Below are 20,112 nucleotides of genomic sequence, written 5' to 3'. Positions count from 1 at the left end.
AGACGGGTTCTCTGAAAGCCCGACTGGTTTCTATCAGGAACAGATTGCTGCTGCGTCAAACTAAGGGGAACACCCAACATGTGTTTGGAACGTCTGTTGTCCTTTAGTCTTTAGAATTTATGTTGCGTTTTAGTGTTTGGAACGTCTTTTGTGTTTCAGTCTCTAGAACATCTGTCAGACTTTAGTGTTTGGAACGTCTCTTTGGTTTTAGTATTTGGAACATCTGTCATGTTTTAGTCTTTAGAACTTATGTTGGGTGTTAGTCTTTGGAACGTCTGTCATGTTTTAATGTTTGGAACATCTGTTGCTTTTCAGTCTCTAGAACATCTGTCAGACTTTAGTGTTTGGAACGTCTCTTTGGTTTTAGTATTTGGAACATCTGTCATGTTTTAGTCTTTAGAACTTATGTTGGGTGTTAGTCTTTGGAACGTCTGTCATGTTTTAATGTTTGGAACATCTGTTGCTTTTCAGTCTTTAGAACATCTGTCAGACTTTAGTGTTTGGAACGTCTCTTTGGTTTTAGTATTTGGAACATCTGTCGTGTTTTAGTCTTTAGAACTTATGTCGTGTTTTAGTGTTTAGAACTTATGTCGAGTTTTAGTGTTTAGAACTTATGTTGGGTGTTAGTCTTTGGAACTTCTGTCGTGTTTTAGTGTTTGGAACGTCTGTTGTGTTTCAGTCTCTAGAACGTCTGTTGGATTTTAGTGTTTGGTACATCTGTTTTGGTCTTTAGAACATATAGGTTTAATGTTTGGAACGTCTGTTGTGTTTTGGTCTTTAGAACATCTGTCGTGTTTTGGTCTTTAGAACATCTGTCGTGTTTTGGTCTTTGGAACGTCTGTCGTGTTTTGGTCTTTAGAACATCTGTCGTGTTTTGTTGTTTGGAACGTCTGTTGTGTTTTGGTCTTTAGAACGTCTGTTGTGTTTTGGTCTTTAGAACGTCTGTTGTGTTTTGGTCTTTGGAACGTCTGTTGTGTTTTGGTCTTTAGAACGTCTGTTGTGTTTTGGTCTTTGGAACGTCTGTTGTGTTTTGGTCTTTAGAACGTCTGTTGTGTTTTGGTCTTTAGAACATCTGTTGTGTTTTGGTCTTTGGAACGTCTGTTGTGTTTTAGTCTTTGGAACGTCTGTCGTGTTTTGGTCTTTAGAACGTCTGTTGTGTTTTGGTCTTTAGAATGTCTGTTGTGTTTTGGTCTTTAGAACATCTGTCGTGTTTTGGTCTTTGGAACGTCTGTCGTGTTTTGGTCTTTAGAACGTCTGTCGTGTTTTGTTGTTTGGAACGTCTGTCGTGTTTTGTTGTTTGGAACATCTCGGGTGTTTTGTTTTTTGGTGCAGAACTTGAAGATGTTCTGGCCAGCTGTGTTTGGGTTCCACTGCCTCCTTCAGGTGTACGGTTCTCCATATCTGCGGTGCCCATCGCCGATCAGCTGCGTCTTCTCGCTGGCGCTGCTCGGCTGGTGGACCATCGGGGTCTCAACATCTGCAAGCAAGCACACCATAAGATCTTAGCAAACATCAGCTTTTAATCTGCAACAAACACTGACGGATCTCCATGTTCTAGAAGCTCACAGGTTCCTCGTTCATTACGGAGTCCATTTTACTTCATGAGACATATTGCTTAGTTTCAGGCTGCAGCTCCTTCTCCAACTGTTCTCAGTGATGTTCCTACTTTGTAACATCCCATCTCTACTCCCAGGCCTATCAGCAAAGATCTAAACCCATTGAGGGTTCCAGCAGATGTGTTCTGCTGATCCTCTGAGCCCAGAGAAGCTGAACCTCCTCTGAGGAGAACATCAGGTTCTTCTCTGCTCAGTAATTCTGGGTGTAGAGCTGGATGAAGGTTCTCCAGAGTAACCCCTGCTCCGTCAGGTTCTACCAGCTGCTGGATGATGGTTCTGGCTCTCTCCTTGAAATTCCTTCAGGTTGCCTGCATGGTTTCCTGATGTTCTGTCTGCAGAGGGAGAACCATGAGCTCCTTCGGATCTTTCTCTGAAGAACTTCAGAACATGGTGATTCATAGAAAGTCAGAGATCAATGGAGCAGATCAGGTCAACGTTTGCCAGTTTTGCTGCTTTAAGTTTGACCCAAAGCATTTTTAGAGAAGTTCCAGCCTGATATGAAGCAGAACCGGAGCTGGCCTCTGTTCTGGCCCAGAACTTTAACGTGTCAGAGCAGCTCAGGCCGTCAGGTTCTAGTTTATTTATGTTCACCATGGTTCCTGTTAGTGGCCTAGCTGCTACCCAAACTTAACGGTAACACCAGGAAGAGTGGAGCTGAACGTTCTGCAGGTCTCTGCTATGTTCTGCCACAAAAACTCAGCACCTGTTAGCAGCAAAAATTAAACAGATACATTAGCATAAACCAACACACTAGAAAGTCCATTTTATATAAGCTAAATTTAATTTGATTTTCATACATAAAACTACCAATAAAGGCTCCCTGATAATGTTCATTTACTGAACAGAAAAGATTCACATCAATGCTTCTATGAGCTAAGGACAACAAACACTACATTATTTGCTTTTAGCTTTATTTTGTTTCAATTTTCCTACATTTTATTCCAAATGTTTTTTACTTGCTTTTATTCTGTTTTAATAATTTAAAGCACTGCGTTGTCCCTGTACTGAAATGTGCTATAAGAATAAACCTGCCTTGTCTAGATGGTCCCACATCATCCAGCAGAACGTAAACGTAACGTCAGCATTTCCAGCGTTCTGATTGGTCGATCTGAGCGTGGGCCGTAGGATTTGTGCCCCACAGCTGTCTGCTGAGAGCGTACTGGGCATGCTCACTGAGATTCCAGATGTTCTTTATTTAAACAAACAGTGGTGGACCCCAGTATGAAGGCTCATCAGGTTTCTGGCAGACTTAGACAGACACAATGTTTCTAACATAATTTTATCAGTAAGTCTTTTTTATAATATTACTCTATAAAGAACGATCCTGTCCCGCTGATTATTGTGAACATAGAGCTCCACAGCGCCGCCTGGTGGCCCCACATGCAGACACGTGTTTTAGTCAACGCCACATCCTCTCATCACGTGATGCTAGTGGCCAGTTTACACCGAAGGTTTTGAAGCAGCTGGCTCTGAGTCCCCATCCTCATCGTGCGTTTTCTCTCTTGGTATTTTTTATTAGTCTGTTTCTTCCTTCTTGTTTCCTGCTATCTAGTTTTGTGTTCATCGTGCATTTAGTTTGTCGTTGTTGGGTTGTGCTTGGTTTTCAGTTCAGTTTTGGCCAGAGAGGCTCTCTGTCAGCTCAGCAGCGTCCCATCAGGCCCCTGTGCTGATGACGGTCACCTGTCTCCCTTCTCTCTCCTCTCCTGATCCTCCGTTACGCCTCTTCTGACCAGCTCCTTGTTTGATTCCTTGTCTAAGTCTTGCTGTTTCATTTATAATAAACCCTCTTTGTTTGGTCCATCTACAACCACCCTCAACACCACATGTGATTGGTCCGCTTCCCCAACCCTAACCCTCAGCTGGTGGCTGCATGGAAAGCTCTGGTCATGCGGGCGACATTCCTCGCCCTGATGGAATCATTTATCAAGTCCTCTCCTGAACTTGAACTAGGACACTGCGGTGTTTAGTGTAAAGTGGGACGCTGTGGTGTTTAGTGTAATGTGGGACGCTGCGGTGTTTAGTGTAATGTGGGACGCTGTGGTGTTTAGTGTAATGTGGGACGCTGTGGTGTTTAGTGTAATGTGGGACGCTGCGGTGTTTAGTGTAATGTGGGACGCTGCGGTGTTTAGTGTAATGTGGGACGCTGTGGTATTTAGTGTAATGTGGGACACTGCGGTGTTTAGTGTAATGTGGGACGCTGCGGTGTTTAGTGTAATGTGGGACGCTGCGGTGTTTAGTGTAATGTGGGACGCTGTGGTGTTTAGTGTAATGTGGGACGCTGTGGTGTTTAGTGTAAAGTGGGACGCTGTGGTGTTTAGTGTAATGTGGGACGCTGCGCTGTTTAGTGTAATGTGGGACGCTGCGGTGTTTAGTGTAATGTGGGACGCTGTGGTGTTTAGTGTAATGTGGGACGCTGTGGTGTTTAGTGTAAAGTGGGACGCTGTGGTGTTTAGTGTAATGTGGGACGCTGCGGTGTTTAGTGTAATGTGGGACGCTGTGGTGTTTAGTGTAATGTGGGACGCTGTGGTGTTTAGTGTAATGTGGGACGCTGTGGTGTTTAGTGTAATGTGGGACGCTGTGGTGTTTAGTGTAATGTGGGACGCTGTGGTATTTAGTGTAATGTGGGACACTGCGGTGTTTAGTGTAATGTGGGACACTGCGCTGTTTAGTGTAATGTGGGACGCTGTGGCTCAGTTACAGCTTTGAGTATTCTGGGAAGCTGCAGACATCTCACTAACTGTGCAGGGTTAGACGGGACAGTGGGTTTATTGTAAAACCAGCGGTTTGGCTGGACCACAGCCTTAAACATCGTTAGGAGAGCTTCCAGCGGGCCGTGTGATTGGCCTGTTCTGGTCACATGGCAGAGGGAGGTGAAACTTGATTGTTGTTAAAGCTGCATCCTGTCTGCTGTGTGAACACTTCCTGTTTTCTTACCGTTGTCAGGACTGTTGCGTATCTCCTCCTCCAGGTCGTCAGGGGAGACGTACTCTGGCTCCGCCCCCTCACCTGTGGCCGTGGGTTTGAGCTTTCCGCAGCAGCAGTTGCAGCAGCAGCAGAGGCAGCAGCCGCAGTAACAGCCGGTCAGGATGCCACAGAGCAGGAACAGACCCTGGAGCAGAGACATGCCGTCACATCACACCGCCTCACCCCCCCTTCCTCTGCCGGGTCCCTAGAAGCTCCGCCCACCTTGGCCCACCAGGTGGACAGCATGAAGTAGGTGTTGACGTTGTCCTCTCCGAACTGCTGGGCCACGTAAAGTCCCAGAGAGCCATAAGAGTCGTAGATGTTCCTCTTGGTCAGGTCAGACAGCACAGAGTGAGCGTTGTTCAGCTCCTTAAACTTCTCTGCCGCCTCCGGGTTGTCCGGGTTCTTGTCCGGGTGGTACCGCAGCGCCAGCTTCCTGACACCACAAGCAGGGGTTCACTGGGAGCTCAGGAACTGATGGACTTTACTTATGGAGTGCTTTAAATACCATAAGGAAACCAAACTGCTGCTCAAGTGAATAAAAACACAAGATAAACTCATCAGAATAAAAGCCATAAAAAAGAAACACTTCAGCAGAGGAGTCCCGCTGAAACGTCCCTGAAACTGAGACATCTTCTTCATCATCTTTATGCGCTTAAACTCATCCTCCAGGTGTCCTGCAGCCTTCCCAGGTGTCCCTTATGCCTCACACCTGAACCAGAAACAGCTCACCTGCTGCAGGGAGTGGGCGGGGCTAGGAGACACCTGTTCCATAAAGGTGGGAGGGGCTAAAGCTCACCTGCTGCAGGGAGTGGGCGGGGCTAGGAGACACCTGTTTCATAAAGGTGGGTGGGGCTAAAGCTCACCTGCTGCAGGGAGTGGGCGGGGCTAGGAGACACCTGTTTCATAAAGGTGGGAGGGGCTAAAGCTCACCTGCTGCAGGGAGTGGGCGGGGCTAGTAGACACCTGTTTCATAGAGGTGGGAGGGGCTAAAGCTCACCTGCTGCAGGGAGTGGGCGGGGCTAGGAGACACCTGTTTCATAAAGGTGGGTGGGGCTAAAGCTCACCTGCTGCAGGGAGTGGGCGGGGCTAGGAGACACCTGTTTCATAAAGGTGGGAGGGGCTAAAGCTCACCTGCTGCAGGGAGTGGGCGGGGCTAGTAGACACCTGTTTCATAGAGGTGGGAGGGGCTAAAGCTCACCTGCTGCAGGGAGTGGGCGGGGCTAGGAGACACCTGTTTCATAAAGGTGGGTGGGGCTAAAGCTCACCTGCTGCAGGGAGTGGGCGGGGCTAGGAGACACCTGTTTCATAGAGGTGGGTGGGGCTAAAGCTCACCTGCTGCAGGGCAGTGGGCGGGGCTAGGAGACATCTGTTTCATAAAGGTGGGAGGGGCTAAAGCTCACCTGCTGCAGGGAGTGGGCGGGGCTAGTAGACACCTGTTTCATAAAGGTGGGAGGGGCTAAAGCTCACCTGCTGCAGGGCAGTGGGCGGGGCTAGTAGACACCTGTTTCATAAAGGTGGGTGGGGCTAAAGCTCACCTGCTGCAGGGCAGTGGGCGGGGCTAGGAGACATCTGTTTCATAAAGGTGGGAGGGGCTAAAGCTCACCTGCTGCAGGGAGTGGGCGGGGCTAGTAGACACCTGTTTCATAAAGGTGGGAGGGGCTAAAGCTCACCTGCTGCAGGGAGTGGGCGGGGCTAGGAGACATCTGTTTCAGAAAGGTGGGTGGGGCTAAAGCTCACCTGCTGCAGGGAGTGGGCCTCACCTGTAGGACTTTTTGATATCTTCGTGGGCGCAGCCTTTCTCCAAGCCGAGGATCAGATACAGAGACTCTCCAGAGGTGGACAGACTTCGCTGCTTCCCGTCAGACATCCTGATACATCACCTGTCAGAGGGAGACTAGCATCACACACCTTGATGCGGACATGACTGTGGCTCCACCCAGCAGGGGATGTCTATCTCCTAACATTAATAAATAATAATTAATAATGCAGGGAGGCAGATAAGGTTCCCTGCTACCACTCTCCCCTGATGCTGATGCTGCAGGTTCTGTATGTTCGGCTTATGAGCTGCGCTCTGACGCTGCAGTGAAGCAGAGACAGCCCCGCAGGCAGCTGCTCGCTGGGTGCGTTTACTTTAGCTGGCGTGTGATTCTGGTACCTATACGGTCTGGGTTCTGCTTGACCTGACTGCTGCCTTCCACACTGCTGACCACAGTACCTTAATATCAGGTCTGCATCATTCAGCAGGCGTTCAGCACGCGGCTCTGGACCCGTTTGGAACCTACCGGGCCGATCTGTCTGTCTCTGTCTCAGACACTGAATCATCTTTCATCATGTGGGTCCCACAGGGCTCAGTTTTAGGACCTCTACTCTTTTCTTTATACTCATTGCCTTCAGGCTCCATCCTCAGGAGATATGGAGATCCTTTCTACGCTGACGACTATCAGCTCTATCTGCCGCTGAAGCACAGTGACGGCTTCTCAGTGAAGGCCCTGCTGGACTGTCTGGAAGACATTAGAGGACCAGAGGGTCAGAGAACCAGAGGACCAGAGAACCAGAGAACCAGAGGACCAGAGAACCAGAGAACCAGAGGACCAGAGGGTCAGAGAACCAGAGGACCAGAGAACCAGAGAACCAGAGGACCAGAGAACCAGAGAACCAGAGGACCAGAGAACCAGAGGGTCAGAGAACCAGAGAACCAGAGGGCCAGAGGGTCAGAGAACCAGAGGGTCAGAGAACCAGAGAACCAGAGAACCAGAGGACCAGAGAACCAGAGGGTCAGAGAACCAGAGGACCAGAGGACCAGAGAACCAGAGAACCAGAGAACCAGAGGGCCAGAGGATCAGAGAACCAGAGGGTCAGAGAACCAGAGGGTCAGAGAACCAGAGGACCAGAGAACCAGAGAACCAGAGGACCAGAGAACCAGAGGACCAGAGAACCAGAGGGTCAGAGAACCAGAGGACCAGAGAACCAGAGGACCAGAGAACCAGAGAACCAGAGGACCAGAGAACCAGAGGACCAGAGAACCAGAGGACCAGAGGACCAGAGGGTCAGAGAACCAGAGAACCAGAGGGTCAGAGGACCAGATGACCAGAGAACCAGAGAACCAGAGGACCAGAGAACAAGAGGACCAGAGGACCAGAGGACCAGAGAACCAGAGGACCAGAGAACCAGAGGACCAGAGGACCAGAGAACCAGAGGGTCAGAGGGTCAGAGAACCAGAGGACCAGAGGGTCAGAAAACCAGAGGACCAGAGAACCAGAGGGTCAGAGAACCAGAGAACCAGAGGGTCAGAGGACCAGATGACCAGAGAACCAGATAACAAGAGGACCAGAGGACCAGAGGGTCAGAAGACCAGAGAACCAGAGAACCAGAGGACCAGAGAACCAGAGAACCAGAGGACCAGAGAACAAGAGGACCAGAGGACCAGAGGACCAGAGAACCAGAGGACCAGAGAACCAGAGAACCAGAGAACCAGAGGGCCAGAGGACCAGAGAACCAGAGAACCAGAGGACCAGAGAACCAGAGGACCAGAGAACCAGAGGACCAGAGAACAAGAGGACCAGAGGACCAGAGGACCAGAGAACAAGAGGACCAGAGGACCAGAGGGTCAGAGAACCAGAGGACCAGAGAACCAGAGGACCAGAGAACCAGAGGACCAGAGAACAAGAGGACCAGAGGACCAGAGAACCAGAGAACCAGAGGACCAGAGAACCAGAGGACCAGAGGACCAGAGGACCAGAGGACCAGAGGACCAGAGAACCAGAGGACCAGAGGACCAGAGAACCAGAGAACCAGAGGACCAGAGGGCCAGAGGATCAGAGAACCAGAGGGTCAGAGAACCAGAGGGTCAGAGAACCAGAGGACCAGAGAACCAGAGAACCAGAGGACCAGAGAACCAGAGGACCAGAGAACCAGAGGGTCAGAGAACCAGAGGACCAGAGAACCAGAGGACCAGAGAACCAGAGAACCAGAGGACCAGAGAACCAGAGGACCAGAGGACCAGAGGACCAGAGGGTCAGAGAACCAGAGAACCAGAGGGTCAGAGGACCAGATGACCAGAGAACCAGAGAACCAGAGGACCAGAGAACAAGAGGACCAGAGGACCAGAGGACCAGAGAACCAGAGGACCAGAGAACCAGAGGACCAGAGGACCAGAGAACCAGAGGGTCAGAGGGTCAGAGAACCAGAGGACCAGAGGGTCAGAAAACCAGAGGACCAGAGAACCAGAGGGTCAGAGAACCAGAGAACCAGAGGGTCAGAGGACCAGATGACCAGAGAACCAGATAACAAGAGGACCAGAGGACCAGAGGGTCAGAAGACCAGAGAACCAGAGAACCAGAGGACCAGAGAACCAGAGAACCAGAGGACCAGAGAACAAGAGGACCAGAGGACCAGAGGACCAGAGGACCAGAGGACCAGAGGACCAGAGGACCAGAGAACCAGAGAACCAGAGAACCAGAGGACCAGAGAACCAGAGGACCAGAGGACCAGAGGACCAGAGGACCAGAGGACCAGAGAACCAGAGGACCAGAGAACCAGAGGACCAGAGGACCAGAGAACCAGAGAACCAGAGGACCAGAGGACCAGAGAAGCAGAGGACCAGAGAACCAGAGGGTCAGAGAACCAGAGGGTCAGAGGACCAGAGAACAAGAGGACCAGAGGACCAGAGAACCAGAGGGTCAGAGAACCAGAGGACCAGAGAACCAGAGGACCAGAGGGTCAGAGAACCAGAGGACCAGAGGACCAGAGAACCAGAGGACCAGAGGACCAGAGAACCAGAGGGTCAGAGAACCAGAGAACCAGAGGACCAGAGGACCAGAGAACCAGAGGACCAGAGGACCAGAGGACCAGAGAACCAGAGAACCAGAGAACCAGAGGACCAGAGAACCAGAGGACCAGAGGACCAGAGGACCAGAGGACCAGAGAACCAGAGGACCAGAGGACCAGAGAACCAGAGAACCAGAGGACCAGAGAAGCAGAGGACCAGAGAACCAGAGGGTCAGAGAACCAGAGGGTCAGAGGACCAGAGAACAAGAGGACCAGAGGACCAGAGAACCAGAGGGTCAGAGAACCAGAGAACCAGAGGACCAGAGGACCAGAGGGTCAGAGAACCAGAGGACCAGAGGACCAGAGAACAAGAGAACAAGAGGACCAGAGAACCAGAGGACCAGAGAAGCAGAGGACCAGAGAACCAGAGGGTCAGAGAACCAGAGAACCAGAGAACCAGAGGGTCAGAGGACCAGAGAACAAGAGGACCAGAGGACCAGAGAACCAGAGGGTCAGAGAACCAGAGGACCAGAGAACCAGAGGGTCAGAGAACCAGAGAACCAGAGAACCAGAGGACCAGAGAACCAGAGGGTCAGAGAACCAGAGAACCAGAGAACCAGAGGACCAGAGAACCAGAGAACCAGAGGACCAGAGAACCAGAGAACCAGAGAACCAGAGGACCAGAAGGTCAGAGAACCAGAGAACCAGAGAACCAGAGGACCAGAGGGTCAGAGAACCAGAGAACCAGAGAACCAGAGGACCAGAGAACCAGAGGGTCAGAGAACCAGAGAACCAGAGGACCAGAGGACCAGAGAACCAGAGGACCAGAGGACCAGAGAACCAGAGAACCAGAGAACCAGAGGACCAGAAGGTCAGAGAACCAGAGAACCAGAGAACCAGAGGACCAGAGGGTCAGAGAACCAGAGAACCAGAGAACCAGAGGACCAGAGAACCAGAGGGTCAGAGAACCAGAGAACCAGAGGACCAGAGGACCAGAGAACCAGAGGACCAGAGGACCAGAGGACCAGAGAACCAGAGAACCAGAGAACCAGAGGACCAGAGAACCAGAGGACCAGAGAACCAGAGGACCAGAGGACCAGAGAACCAGAGGACCAGAGGACCAGAGGACCAGAGAACCAGAGGACCAGAGAACCAGAGGACCAGAGAACCAGAGGACCAGAGGACCAGAGAACCAGAGGACCAGAGGACCAGAGGACCAGAGAACCAGAGGACCAGAGAACCAGAGGGTCAGAGGACCAGAGAACAAGAGGACCAGAGGACCAGAGAACCAGAGGGTCAGAGAACCAGAGGACCAGAGAACCAGAGGGTCAGAGAACCAGAGAACCAGAGAACCAGAGGACCAGAGAACCAGAGAACCAGAGGGTCAGAGAACCAGAGAACCAGAGGACCAGAGAAGCAGAGGACCAGAGAACCAGAGGGTCAGAGAACCAGAGAACCAGAGGACCAGAGGACCAGAGGGTCAGAGAACCAGAGGACCAGAGGACCAGAGAACCAGAGGACCAGAGAACCAGAGGACCAGAGGACCAGAGAACCAGAGGACCAGAGGACCAGAGGACCAGAGAACCAGAGGACCAGAGAACCAGAGGGTCAGAGGACCAGAGAACAAGAGGACCAGAGGACCAGAGAACCAGAGGGTCAGAGAACCAGAGGACCAGAGAACCAGAGGGTCAGAGAACCAGAGAACCAGAGAACCAGAGGACCAGAGAACCAGAGGGTCAGAGAACCAGAGAACCAGAGAACCAGAGGACCAGAGAACCAGAGGACCAGAGGGTCAGAGAACCAGAGAACCAGAGGACCAGAGAACCAGAGAACCAGAGGACCAGAGAACAAGAGGACCAGAGGACCAGAGAACCAGAGGGTCAGAGAACCAGAGGACCAGAGAACCAGAGAACCAGAGAACCAGAGAACCAGAGAACCAGAGGACCAGAGAACCAGAGAACCAGAGGACCAGAGAACCAGAGGACCAGAGGGTCAGAGAACCAGAGAACCAGAGGACCAGAGAACCAGAGAACCAGAGGACCAGAGGGTCAGAGAACCAGAGGGTCAGAGAACCAGAGAACCAGAGAACCAGAGAACCAGAGGACCAGAGAACCAGAGAACCAGAGGACCAGAGAACCAGAGGACCAGAGGGTCAGAGAACCAGAGAACCAGAGGACCAGAGAACCAGAGAACCAGAGGACCAGAGGGTCAGAGAACCAGAGGACCAGAGAACCAGAGAACCAGAGGACCAGAGAACCAGAGGACCAGAGGGTCAGAGAACCAGAGAACCAGAGGACCAGAGAACCAGAGAACCAGAGGACCAGAGGGTCAGAGAACCAGAGGGTCAGAGAACCAGAGGACCAGAGAACCAGAGAACCAGAGAACCAGAGAACCAGAGAACCAGAGAACCAGAGGACCAGAGGACCAGAAGACCAGAGAACCAGAGAACCAGAGAACCAGAGGACCAGAGAACCAGAGAACCAGAGAACCAGAGAACCAGAGAACCAGAGGACCAGAGAACCAGAGAACCAGAGAACCAGAGGACCAGAGAACCAGAGAACCAGAGGACCAGAGAACTAGAGAACCAGAGAACCAGTCAAGGATTAATGAACTTCCTTTCCTCTCTCTGGTATGGCGTGATGCGTCTGAGCCCGTGTCTTGTTTATGTCGCAAAGGTAAAAAAAATCAAATTTTTATTGTTCTCTCCCTTTTATCTCCTCTTTCTTTCAGCTTTTCTCCCTTTTTTTCTTTCTCTCCTCTACTTTCTCATTGTAGTGTCCATATAACATGAAATACTCCCAGCATGAATTATAATAAAACTATTTACATGTTGAAATCAAGCGGAGCACTATGGTGAAAGCTGCACTGCTCCACTGGTGAAAGTAAAATCTGTTGAGCTCTTTTTGGCATTAAGACAACTATTAATGCAACACTGCCAGACAGGATACTAAAAAAATAAAATTAAATAAACTCCCATGAAGCAGAATTCAAGTTTTAATCTGGATTAGATGTGGAGCGGCCGTCTGGGGCCAGCCAATCAGCACCTGGCTCACAATCAATTCAATAACTGATTCATTTATACTAAATAATTTGACCTGATGGTTACATTTTAATATTATGAGGCTTTCTCTGAGTTCTGTCAGCTTCACGTGTTACAGCTGCAGATTTTCTAAAATGTTCTGATTATTGTGCTCCATCTAGTCATCTGCAGAACAGGAAGCTTTGGACTTGTCAGAATTTCCCAGGTACAACAAATAAAATGTGTATAATATCAAAGAAAATCTCAAAGGCAATTTATTCATGCTGTTTTTATTTTTCAGTGTTTGGAGCAAATTCAGTTCACAGCGAATGAAGAGACCAGATGTGATGCAGGAAGTCCCTCATAAAGCCTGTAAGAAGGTCAGCCATCGTGACAGACCAACAGGAACATGTTCACGGCTCAGTTAAAGGAGAAAAGACCAACACAAGGAGCCCAGCAGGAGCAGTTCTAGCGCGGCAGTGAAGCACAGAGTCATCAGCATAAAGAAACATTTTCACAGACCGTGTTTAGATGAACAGGAAGCAGAGCTGGGCCTAAAATAGAGAAACACCTTTTCTGACGCTCATTCAGTACCAGAATGGAAATCCTGCAGCTTTCAGTGTTTTTTTTATTTTAGTAGTGTAGATTAGAAACTAAAGCTGTATTTATGGGTCGGTTTATATTCTTACTATCTTGTCAGTGTTTAGCTTTTCCTTCAGTTAATTATTTAAGCTTTCTTAGATGCCGGCTCAGGTGTCTCAGTCTGACCTGCTTCGTCTGAGCCTATAGTCCTACATGCTAATGAGACAAAGTCCTGCAGTTTGCTAACAAAGACAAAGCTGCCTGCTGTAAAACAAAGACAGGTCCAGGCTCAGCGGTGCCTTAGCATGCAGAGCTACACCAAGCTGTCCTTTAAACGGGGAGTTTCCTGTAGGGGAGAGTCGGGCTGCGCTGTGCCCTAAATCCAGTAGATTTTACTTAAAGTGACACTTCACAGTGAAGCGTCCAACAATAACATGAACATATATTTCAGGATGTGAAATATCTGGGAACAATAACTCTGCATCTGAAATATAGAAATTAAAAAACATAACGTTCTGAAAAATAAGTTGCCTTGTGGCACAACTTGCCCCCAGTGTGGGCTAAGTTGTGCCATTGATTATTAAAGTACAATAAAACATATAAGATATAAATATAATGATATAAATATATCAATAAAATGAGGATATTTTAATTCTACAAACTGTGATTCCATCTAAAAGATAGAAATGTGTTAAAAATGATTAATTTAAGGGTTATTTAAAGTTAAATTACAACATCAACAGACTATTGCCTATGAGCCTGTTGAGCTCCTCAAAGCTCAGTTTTCCTAAAGGGGACGTTTTTTTATGTCCTGCCTGGTAATGTGGTATTAATTGTTGCCTTAGTGTCAAAAAGAGCCCAACAGATTTTAATTTCACCCTACTGGGGTGTAGATTGGTAACCTGACTCTCGCCAGATGCATGTCTCGCTCCGCCTAGCTTCACTCACATTCATCTGGGACATCTCCCATAGAGAGTGATTTCTCCAACCCATTTTATTGTCCAGCCAATCAGGACGCAGGGCTGGAGTTTCATAGATGTGACGTAGTGGAGACGCGACCATGACGTGAGACTGTTTTGATAGCAATGGCGGCTCGTTGAGGAAGCAAGCGTTAGCATTGATGTTGCTATTTCTTCCGTGTTGTCCAATCTACCTGATATTGTTTCATTAAAAGAACATCAGAGAACGCCTCTGAAGGCCAAGTGGCTTATCCAATCATATGCAAGGATTTTTGATAAGGCCCAGCCTTCAATAAAGGCAATTCCTATGGATCTGTCCCAGATGGATGAGTGGAGCTAGGCGGAGCGACATACAGCTGGCGGAGTCAGGTTACACTTTTTACCCCTGTTCTAAAGTTTGTCTGAGAGCAGCTTGTTTTGGTGCTGTCTCTTTAAATCCCCCCCCCCCCTGGCTTTCTCTCATGGGCGTTGCTGCTGTGTTTAGGGTGCCCCCCCTCTCACATTTACCAACATTTGAACTGTTGGTCCTGCTTCCCCAAAGCATCCGCTCCACTGGATTGATGGAGAATACTACGCCTAAAACTCCACTGCGTGTCACTGCGTGTCCCTGCGTGTCCCTGGTCACTGCGTGTCCCTGGTCACTGCGTGTCACTGCGTGTCACTGCGTGTCACTGCGTGTCCCTGGTCACTGCGTGTCACTGCGTGTCACTGGTCACTGCGTGTCACTGGTCACTGCGTGTCCCTGGTCACTGCGTGTCACTGCGTGTCACTGCGTGTCACTGCGTGTCCCTGGTCACTGCGTGTCACTGCGTGTCACTGCGTGTCCTTGCGTGTCACTGTGTGTCCCTGGTCACTGCGTGTCCCTGGTCACTGTGTGTCACTGTGTGTCACTGCGTGTCCCTGCGTGTCCCTGGTCACTGCGTGTCCCTGGTCACTGCGTGTCACTGCGTGTCCTTGCGTATCCTTGCGTGTCCCTGCGTGTCCCTGGTCACTGCGTGTCCCTGGTCACTGCGTGTCACTGCGTGTCCTTGCGTATCCTTGCGTGTCCCTGCGTGTCCCTACTCACTGCGTGTCCCTGGTCACTGCGTGTCACTGCGTGTCCTTGCGTGTCCCTGCGTGTCCCTGCATGTCCCTGGTCACTGCGTGTCCCTGGTCACTGCGTGTCCTTGCGTGTCCCTGCGTGTCCCTGGTCACTGCGTGTCCCTGGTCACTGCGTGTCACTGCGTGTCCCTGGTCACTGCGTGTCACTGCGTGTCCTTGCGTGTCCTTGCGTGTCCTTGCGTGTCACTGCGTGTCCCTGGTCACTGCGTGTCCTTGCGTGTCCCTGCGTGTCCCTGGTCACTGCGTGTCCCTGGTCACTGCGTGTCACTGCGTGTCCCTGGTCACTGCGTGTTACTGCGTGTCCTTACGTGTCCCTGCGTGTCCCTGGTCACTGCGTGTCCTCGGTCACTGCGTGTTACTGCGTGTCCTTGCGTGTCACTGCGTGTCCCTGGTCACTGCGTGTCCCTGGTCACTGCGTGTCCTTGCGTGTCCCTGCGTGTCCCTGCGTGTCCCTGCGTGTCCCTGGTCACTGCGTGTCCCTGGTCACTGCGTGTCACTGCGTGTCCCTGGTCACTGCGTGTTACTGCGTGTCCTTGCGTGTCCCTGCGTGTCCCTGGTCACTGCGTGTCCCTGGTCACTGCGTGTCACTGCGTGTCCCTGGTCACTGCGTGTTACTGCGTGTCCTTGCGTGTCCCTGCGTGTCCCTGGTCACTGCGTGTCCTCGGTCACTGCATGTCCCTGCGTGTCCCTGGTCACTGCGTGTCCCTGGTCACTGCGTGTCCCTGGTCACTGCGTGTCACTGCGTGTCCCTGGTCACTGCGTGTTACTGCGTGTCCTTGCGTGTCCCTGCGTGTCCCTGGTCACTGCGTGTCCCTGGTCACTGCGTGTCACTGCGTGTCCCTGGTCACTGCGTGTTACTGCGTGTCCTTGCGTGTCCCTGCGTGTCCCTGGTCACTGCGTGTCCTCGGTCACTGCATGTCCCTGCGTGTCCCTGCGTGTCCCCGGTCACCTACAGCATCTCACTGCTTTCTGCCAGCATAAATAAAGTGAATGTGAGCTGGAAGGGCAGCAGGTCAGTCCCACTGAGATTCTTCTGCTTTAACCTGATGAGAAGAGGACAAAGCGCAGGAGATGAGGCCGGCGATGGAAGCAGGACCAGCTCACCTGCTGCTCTCGCTGGCTTAGACACACCTGTCAGCCTGAGGTGAAGCGCACCAGGGTGGGAGGAGCCTCAGTGGGACAGAACCGAGCTGAGCTGCTAGTCTAACGTGTCTGCAGATGTTTATATGAGCGTTAAGCCAAAATTCAGACATTTCTGGGCACTTACAGTAATTAAAAGAGATAAAAAGGTTAAATTCCTCCCCTGTCCGGGCCTTGGTGCTATGCTAGTGGTTCTGATGGACTGCAGGCATGACTGAGCTTCAGACTTGTGTCCAGGTGCTGGTGGAAGTTTCACACTAAAATATTTTCCAAAATAAAAGTCTGTGCCAAGTGCGGCTGAAAGGAGAACGCTGACGGCTTCAGCCACTCCTCCACTGTTTCTGCTCTAAAATAGGAAAAGCTCACAGTTTCAGTCAGAGAATGGAAGAATACAGTTACATATTTAACATATTTAACATATTTAACATATTTAACGTATTTAACAAATTTAACGTATTTAACATATTTAACGTATTTAACATATTTAATGTATTTAACAAATTTAACGTATTTAACATATTTAACGTATTTAACGTATTTAACGTATTTAACATATTTAATGTATTTAACATATTTAACATATTTAACGTATTCAACATATTTAATGCATTTAACATATTTAACGTATTTAACGTATTTAACATATTTAACATATTTAACGTATTTAACGTATTTAACGTATTTAACATATTTAACATATTTAACGTATTTAACATATTTAACGTATTTAACGTATTTAACATATTTAACGTATTTAACAAATTTAACGTATTTAACGTATTTAACGTATTTAACATATTTAACATATTTAACGTATTTAACATATTTAACGTATTTAACGTATTTAACATATTTAACTTATTTAACGTATTTAACATATTTAACATATTTAACGTATTTAACGTATTTAACATATTTAACGTATTTAACGTATTTAACGTATTTAACGTATTTAACGTATTTAACATATTTAACATATTTAACGTATTTAACGTATTTAACGTATTTAACATATTTAACGTATTTAACGTATTTAACATATTTAACATATTTAACGTATTTAACGTATTTAACAAATTTAACGTATTTAACGTATTTAACATATTTAACATATTTAACGTATTTAACATATTTAACATATTTTTCAATTCAATTCAATTCAATTCAATTTTATTTATATAGCGCCAAATCATGAAACATGTCATCTCAAGGCACTTTACAAAGTCAAGTTCAATCATATTATACAGATTGGTCAAAAATGTCCTATATAAGGAAACCAGTTGATTGCATCAAAGTCCCGACAATATGTATTTAACATATTTAACGTATTTAACGGGGGATGACTTGTACCTCTACTTATCTGCCTTATCCAGCAGTTCTGAACCAACATCCTGCGAGCCGTACAGACTCATAGTGTAGCTTAACGAAGCGCTAAAGCTTAAGTTTTATATCATTTATATTGTTTTTATACGCTCTAATATTTCTGAACAATGTGTTCAGACAACAGAAACACTTTGATCGTTGAAGGCTGACTTAGAAAGTGGAAAATCAGCTTTCTGACCTGAAACCAGGCCTGGAAAGGCGGACTCTGCGGTCACATGACCAGTTACCTGGGAACAGGTGGCTCACCTGCCCCTCCCCCCACCCCCACCTGGTCAGCCCAGAGGACCCATGCAGTCCCTCACAGGCTGATGGTGACGAGAGTCAGAGCAGGGCTTTGAACCGGCAACCTTCAGTAGCTCCTCCCCCACATACCCAGGCCACCATGGAGGTCCATGTGGGTTAGAACCCTCACACATCTTCTCATCAGGCTGAGATTAACCTAAATGTACTTTCAGGAGAGAACCTTTACTTTATTGCAGGTTGTGATGGTCCTCATGGACCTCTGAAGGACAGGAGGTCCAGAGAGCTCAGGTGTGACCACAGGTGAGGAACCAAAGAGTCCAAACGGCAGCTGACCAGAGAAGGTAACGCCCAGCGGTCAGTGAGGGTTCTAGATGCTCCATGGTGGACGGCAGCCGGTTCTGGAGCTCTGTCAGAAGCTCACCCTGATCTTCAGTCGACCACATTTCATCAGGAGGAACTCAGAGAGGAACGTCTGGATTGAGGTGGAACCTTCTTCAGAACTTTTACAACCATAAACTTTAATGTGGACATAAAGTGTCCGTCATTAAAAGGAGAAAGCAGCAGTAGACAAAACGTCCTGCTGTCCACCAGAACATCTGCTGCAGGACGAGCCGGTTCTGCTCCTCTTCCTGGGGTCCGGTCCGACTCCATCTACCTGCAGAGCCTGAACAGAACCCCCCCCCCCCCCGGACCCGGCTGCAGCTCCTCCTGCCTGAACACTGAAAAAACGGATCTAAAAATTTGTAAAATCTTCTTAAAATGTGTGTTTGTCCTTTGAGCAGGTAAATGATATTATCTGCCAATAGACGAGTATTCTGACCCTAAATTTAAATAATTAGACATCCAGCACTTCAAATAAGACGATGGAGATGAATTGTTCCTATTTTCAGAGCAAAAATCTTGTTCTATTGGCAGATCATCTTATTTTCAAATCAAGGACAGTTACACTCATTTTAGAGCATTTTACTTTGTTTTTGCAGTGAAGAACACGTCTAACTGGCGGCTTCCAGTCCCTCCGTCTCACTTTCATGGTTCTAGATGTTTACTTCAGACAGGATCTTCAGGTTTAGTGGAGGAAGTTAACGCTGAAGACCAGCAGAACATCAGATCAAGAACCAAACAGAACCTCAGGATTCCTGACCCGGTATCATCCCATCCAGACAGCGGTGGAGGAACACCTCGTCACTGAAGATCAGAATGGTCCTGTATGTTGGTCTGATCTTCCAGCAGAACTGGAGCCGGGCTGACGGTACCTCCAGGCCCGCAGAACCTCAGACTTACAATCATCGGCCCGGACCTGTGATGTTCTGGGTCCAGAAGATAGATCAAGAGGAAGAGGCTTGTGAAGCCACCTGGCGCCGCAGGGCCTCCATCAGCGGAGGTCCTGCGGCGCCCCGAGATCAGCAGAACCTGAAGAACCAGCAGAACCTGAAGAACCAGCAGAACCTGAAGGACCAGCAGAACCTGAAGAACCAGCAGAACCTGAAGGACCAGCTGAACCTGAAGGACCAGCAGAACCTGAAGGACCAGCAGATCCTGAAGAACCAGCAGGAACTGAAGAACCAGCAGAACCTGAAGGACCAGCAGAACCTGAAGGACCAGCAGAACCTGAAGAACCAGCAGAACCTAAAGGACCAGCAGAACCTGAAGGACCAGCAGAACCTGAAGGACCAGCAGCGGCTGACAGGTGCTCTCAGAGCCGCTCACCTGGAGATGAAGGTGCCGGTGGGAGCGGAGGGTTACCTGCTGGAGCCTCGCGGCGGTCCTCTCAGCGTCTACCTGCTCAGGTGTTCCAGCTCTGAGGATCTCTGACGGAGCCCATCAAACATTCAGAGGAAGCTCAGGTGACGCCGGCTGCAGCGCCTGCTCGGGTGTCACTGAGGCTGGTTACCGCGGCAACCAGGTGAGACAGCACACACACAACACGGGAACCTGGGGGCTCGGCAGCCAGGTGGCGGTTTGATTCCCAGCAGGAAGTTCTGAAACCTGAACTGGACAGCCGGCTGCTGATTGGCCAGATGATCCAGGTTCTGGAACCTGATCTGACATCAGCCAATCAGAGCACAGAGCCAGCAGGTGGCGCTGAGAGCGTCCCGCTGGCAGAGAGCCAGGCTCCACCTGCTCTCCACCTGATGCAGAGGCAGAAAGGGGCGGAGCCTAAGAGCAGAGCAGCGGGCTGATTGGGGTCAGTATGGGTCAGTTCTACCCCAGAGAACAATGTTCTGATTTATAATCAGCTGACCCCCGGCATCAGAACCTCAGGAACCTGATCTGTTGGTTCTGTTTGGGACTCGGTTCTGAACCCAAGCATCAACTGAACCCGTCCCTGTGGGTC

The 20,112-nt window shown here is 49.4% G+C and overlaps 1 protein-coding gene across 3 annotated transcripts; it reads right to left on the bottom strand.

The window, feature by feature from the left end:
- Positions 1-632: 632 nt before the first annotated feature.
- Positions 633-19,886, bottom strand: LOC118561108 (dnaJ homolog subfamily C member 5-like). Of its 3 annotated transcripts, none has more exons than XM_036133006.1 (5): positions 19,485-19,886; positions 6,344-6,463; positions 4,803-5,016; positions 4,551-4,725; positions 633-1,477 (listed from the first exon to the last, which is right to left on the bottom strand). In XM_036133006.1, exons 2-5 carry the CDS (start codon positions 6,448-6,450, stop codon positions 1,380-1,382), a joined length of 594 nt encoding a protein of 197 aa, XP_035988899.1. In that variant the 5' UTR covers positions 6,451-6,463; positions 19,485-19,886; the 3' UTR covers positions 633-1,379. The 3 variants fall into 3 exon arrangements, with proteins under 3 accessions (XP_035988899.1, XP_035988900.1, XP_035988901.1); XM_036133007.1 differs by having other exon boundaries at positions 19,521-19,886; XM_036133008.1 differs by lacking the exon at positions 19,485-19,886 and having other exon boundaries at positions 6,344-7,164.
- Positions 19,887-20,112: the final 226 nt, after the last annotated feature.

Source organism: Fundulus heteroclitus, unplaced genomic scaffold (assembly GCF_011125445.2).
Source record: "Fundulus heteroclitus isolate FHET01 unplaced genomic scaffold, MU-UCD_Fhet_4.1 scaffold_56, whole genome shotgun sequence".
Taxonomy (NCBI): Eukaryota; Metazoa; Chordata; class Actinopteri; order Cyprinodontiformes; family Fundulidae; genus Fundulus; species Fundulus heteroclitus.
This window is presented reverse-complemented; position numbering and strand designations above follow the sequence as displayed.

Coding starts and splice junctions, on each gene's coding strand:
- LOC118561108 (XM_036133006.1), bottom strand. CDS start 6,450: ATGTCTGACGGGAAGCAGCGAAGTCTGTCCACCTCTGGAGAGTCTCTG. Junction 5,017..6,343: donor GATATCAAAAAGTCCTACAG/GTGAGGCCCACT, acceptor TTGTGGTGTCAG/GAAGCTGGCGCTGCGGTACC. Junction 1,478..4,550: donor ACGCAACAGTCCTGACAACG/GTAAGAAAACAG, acceptor GCTTGCTTGCAG/ATGTTGAGACCCCGATGGTC.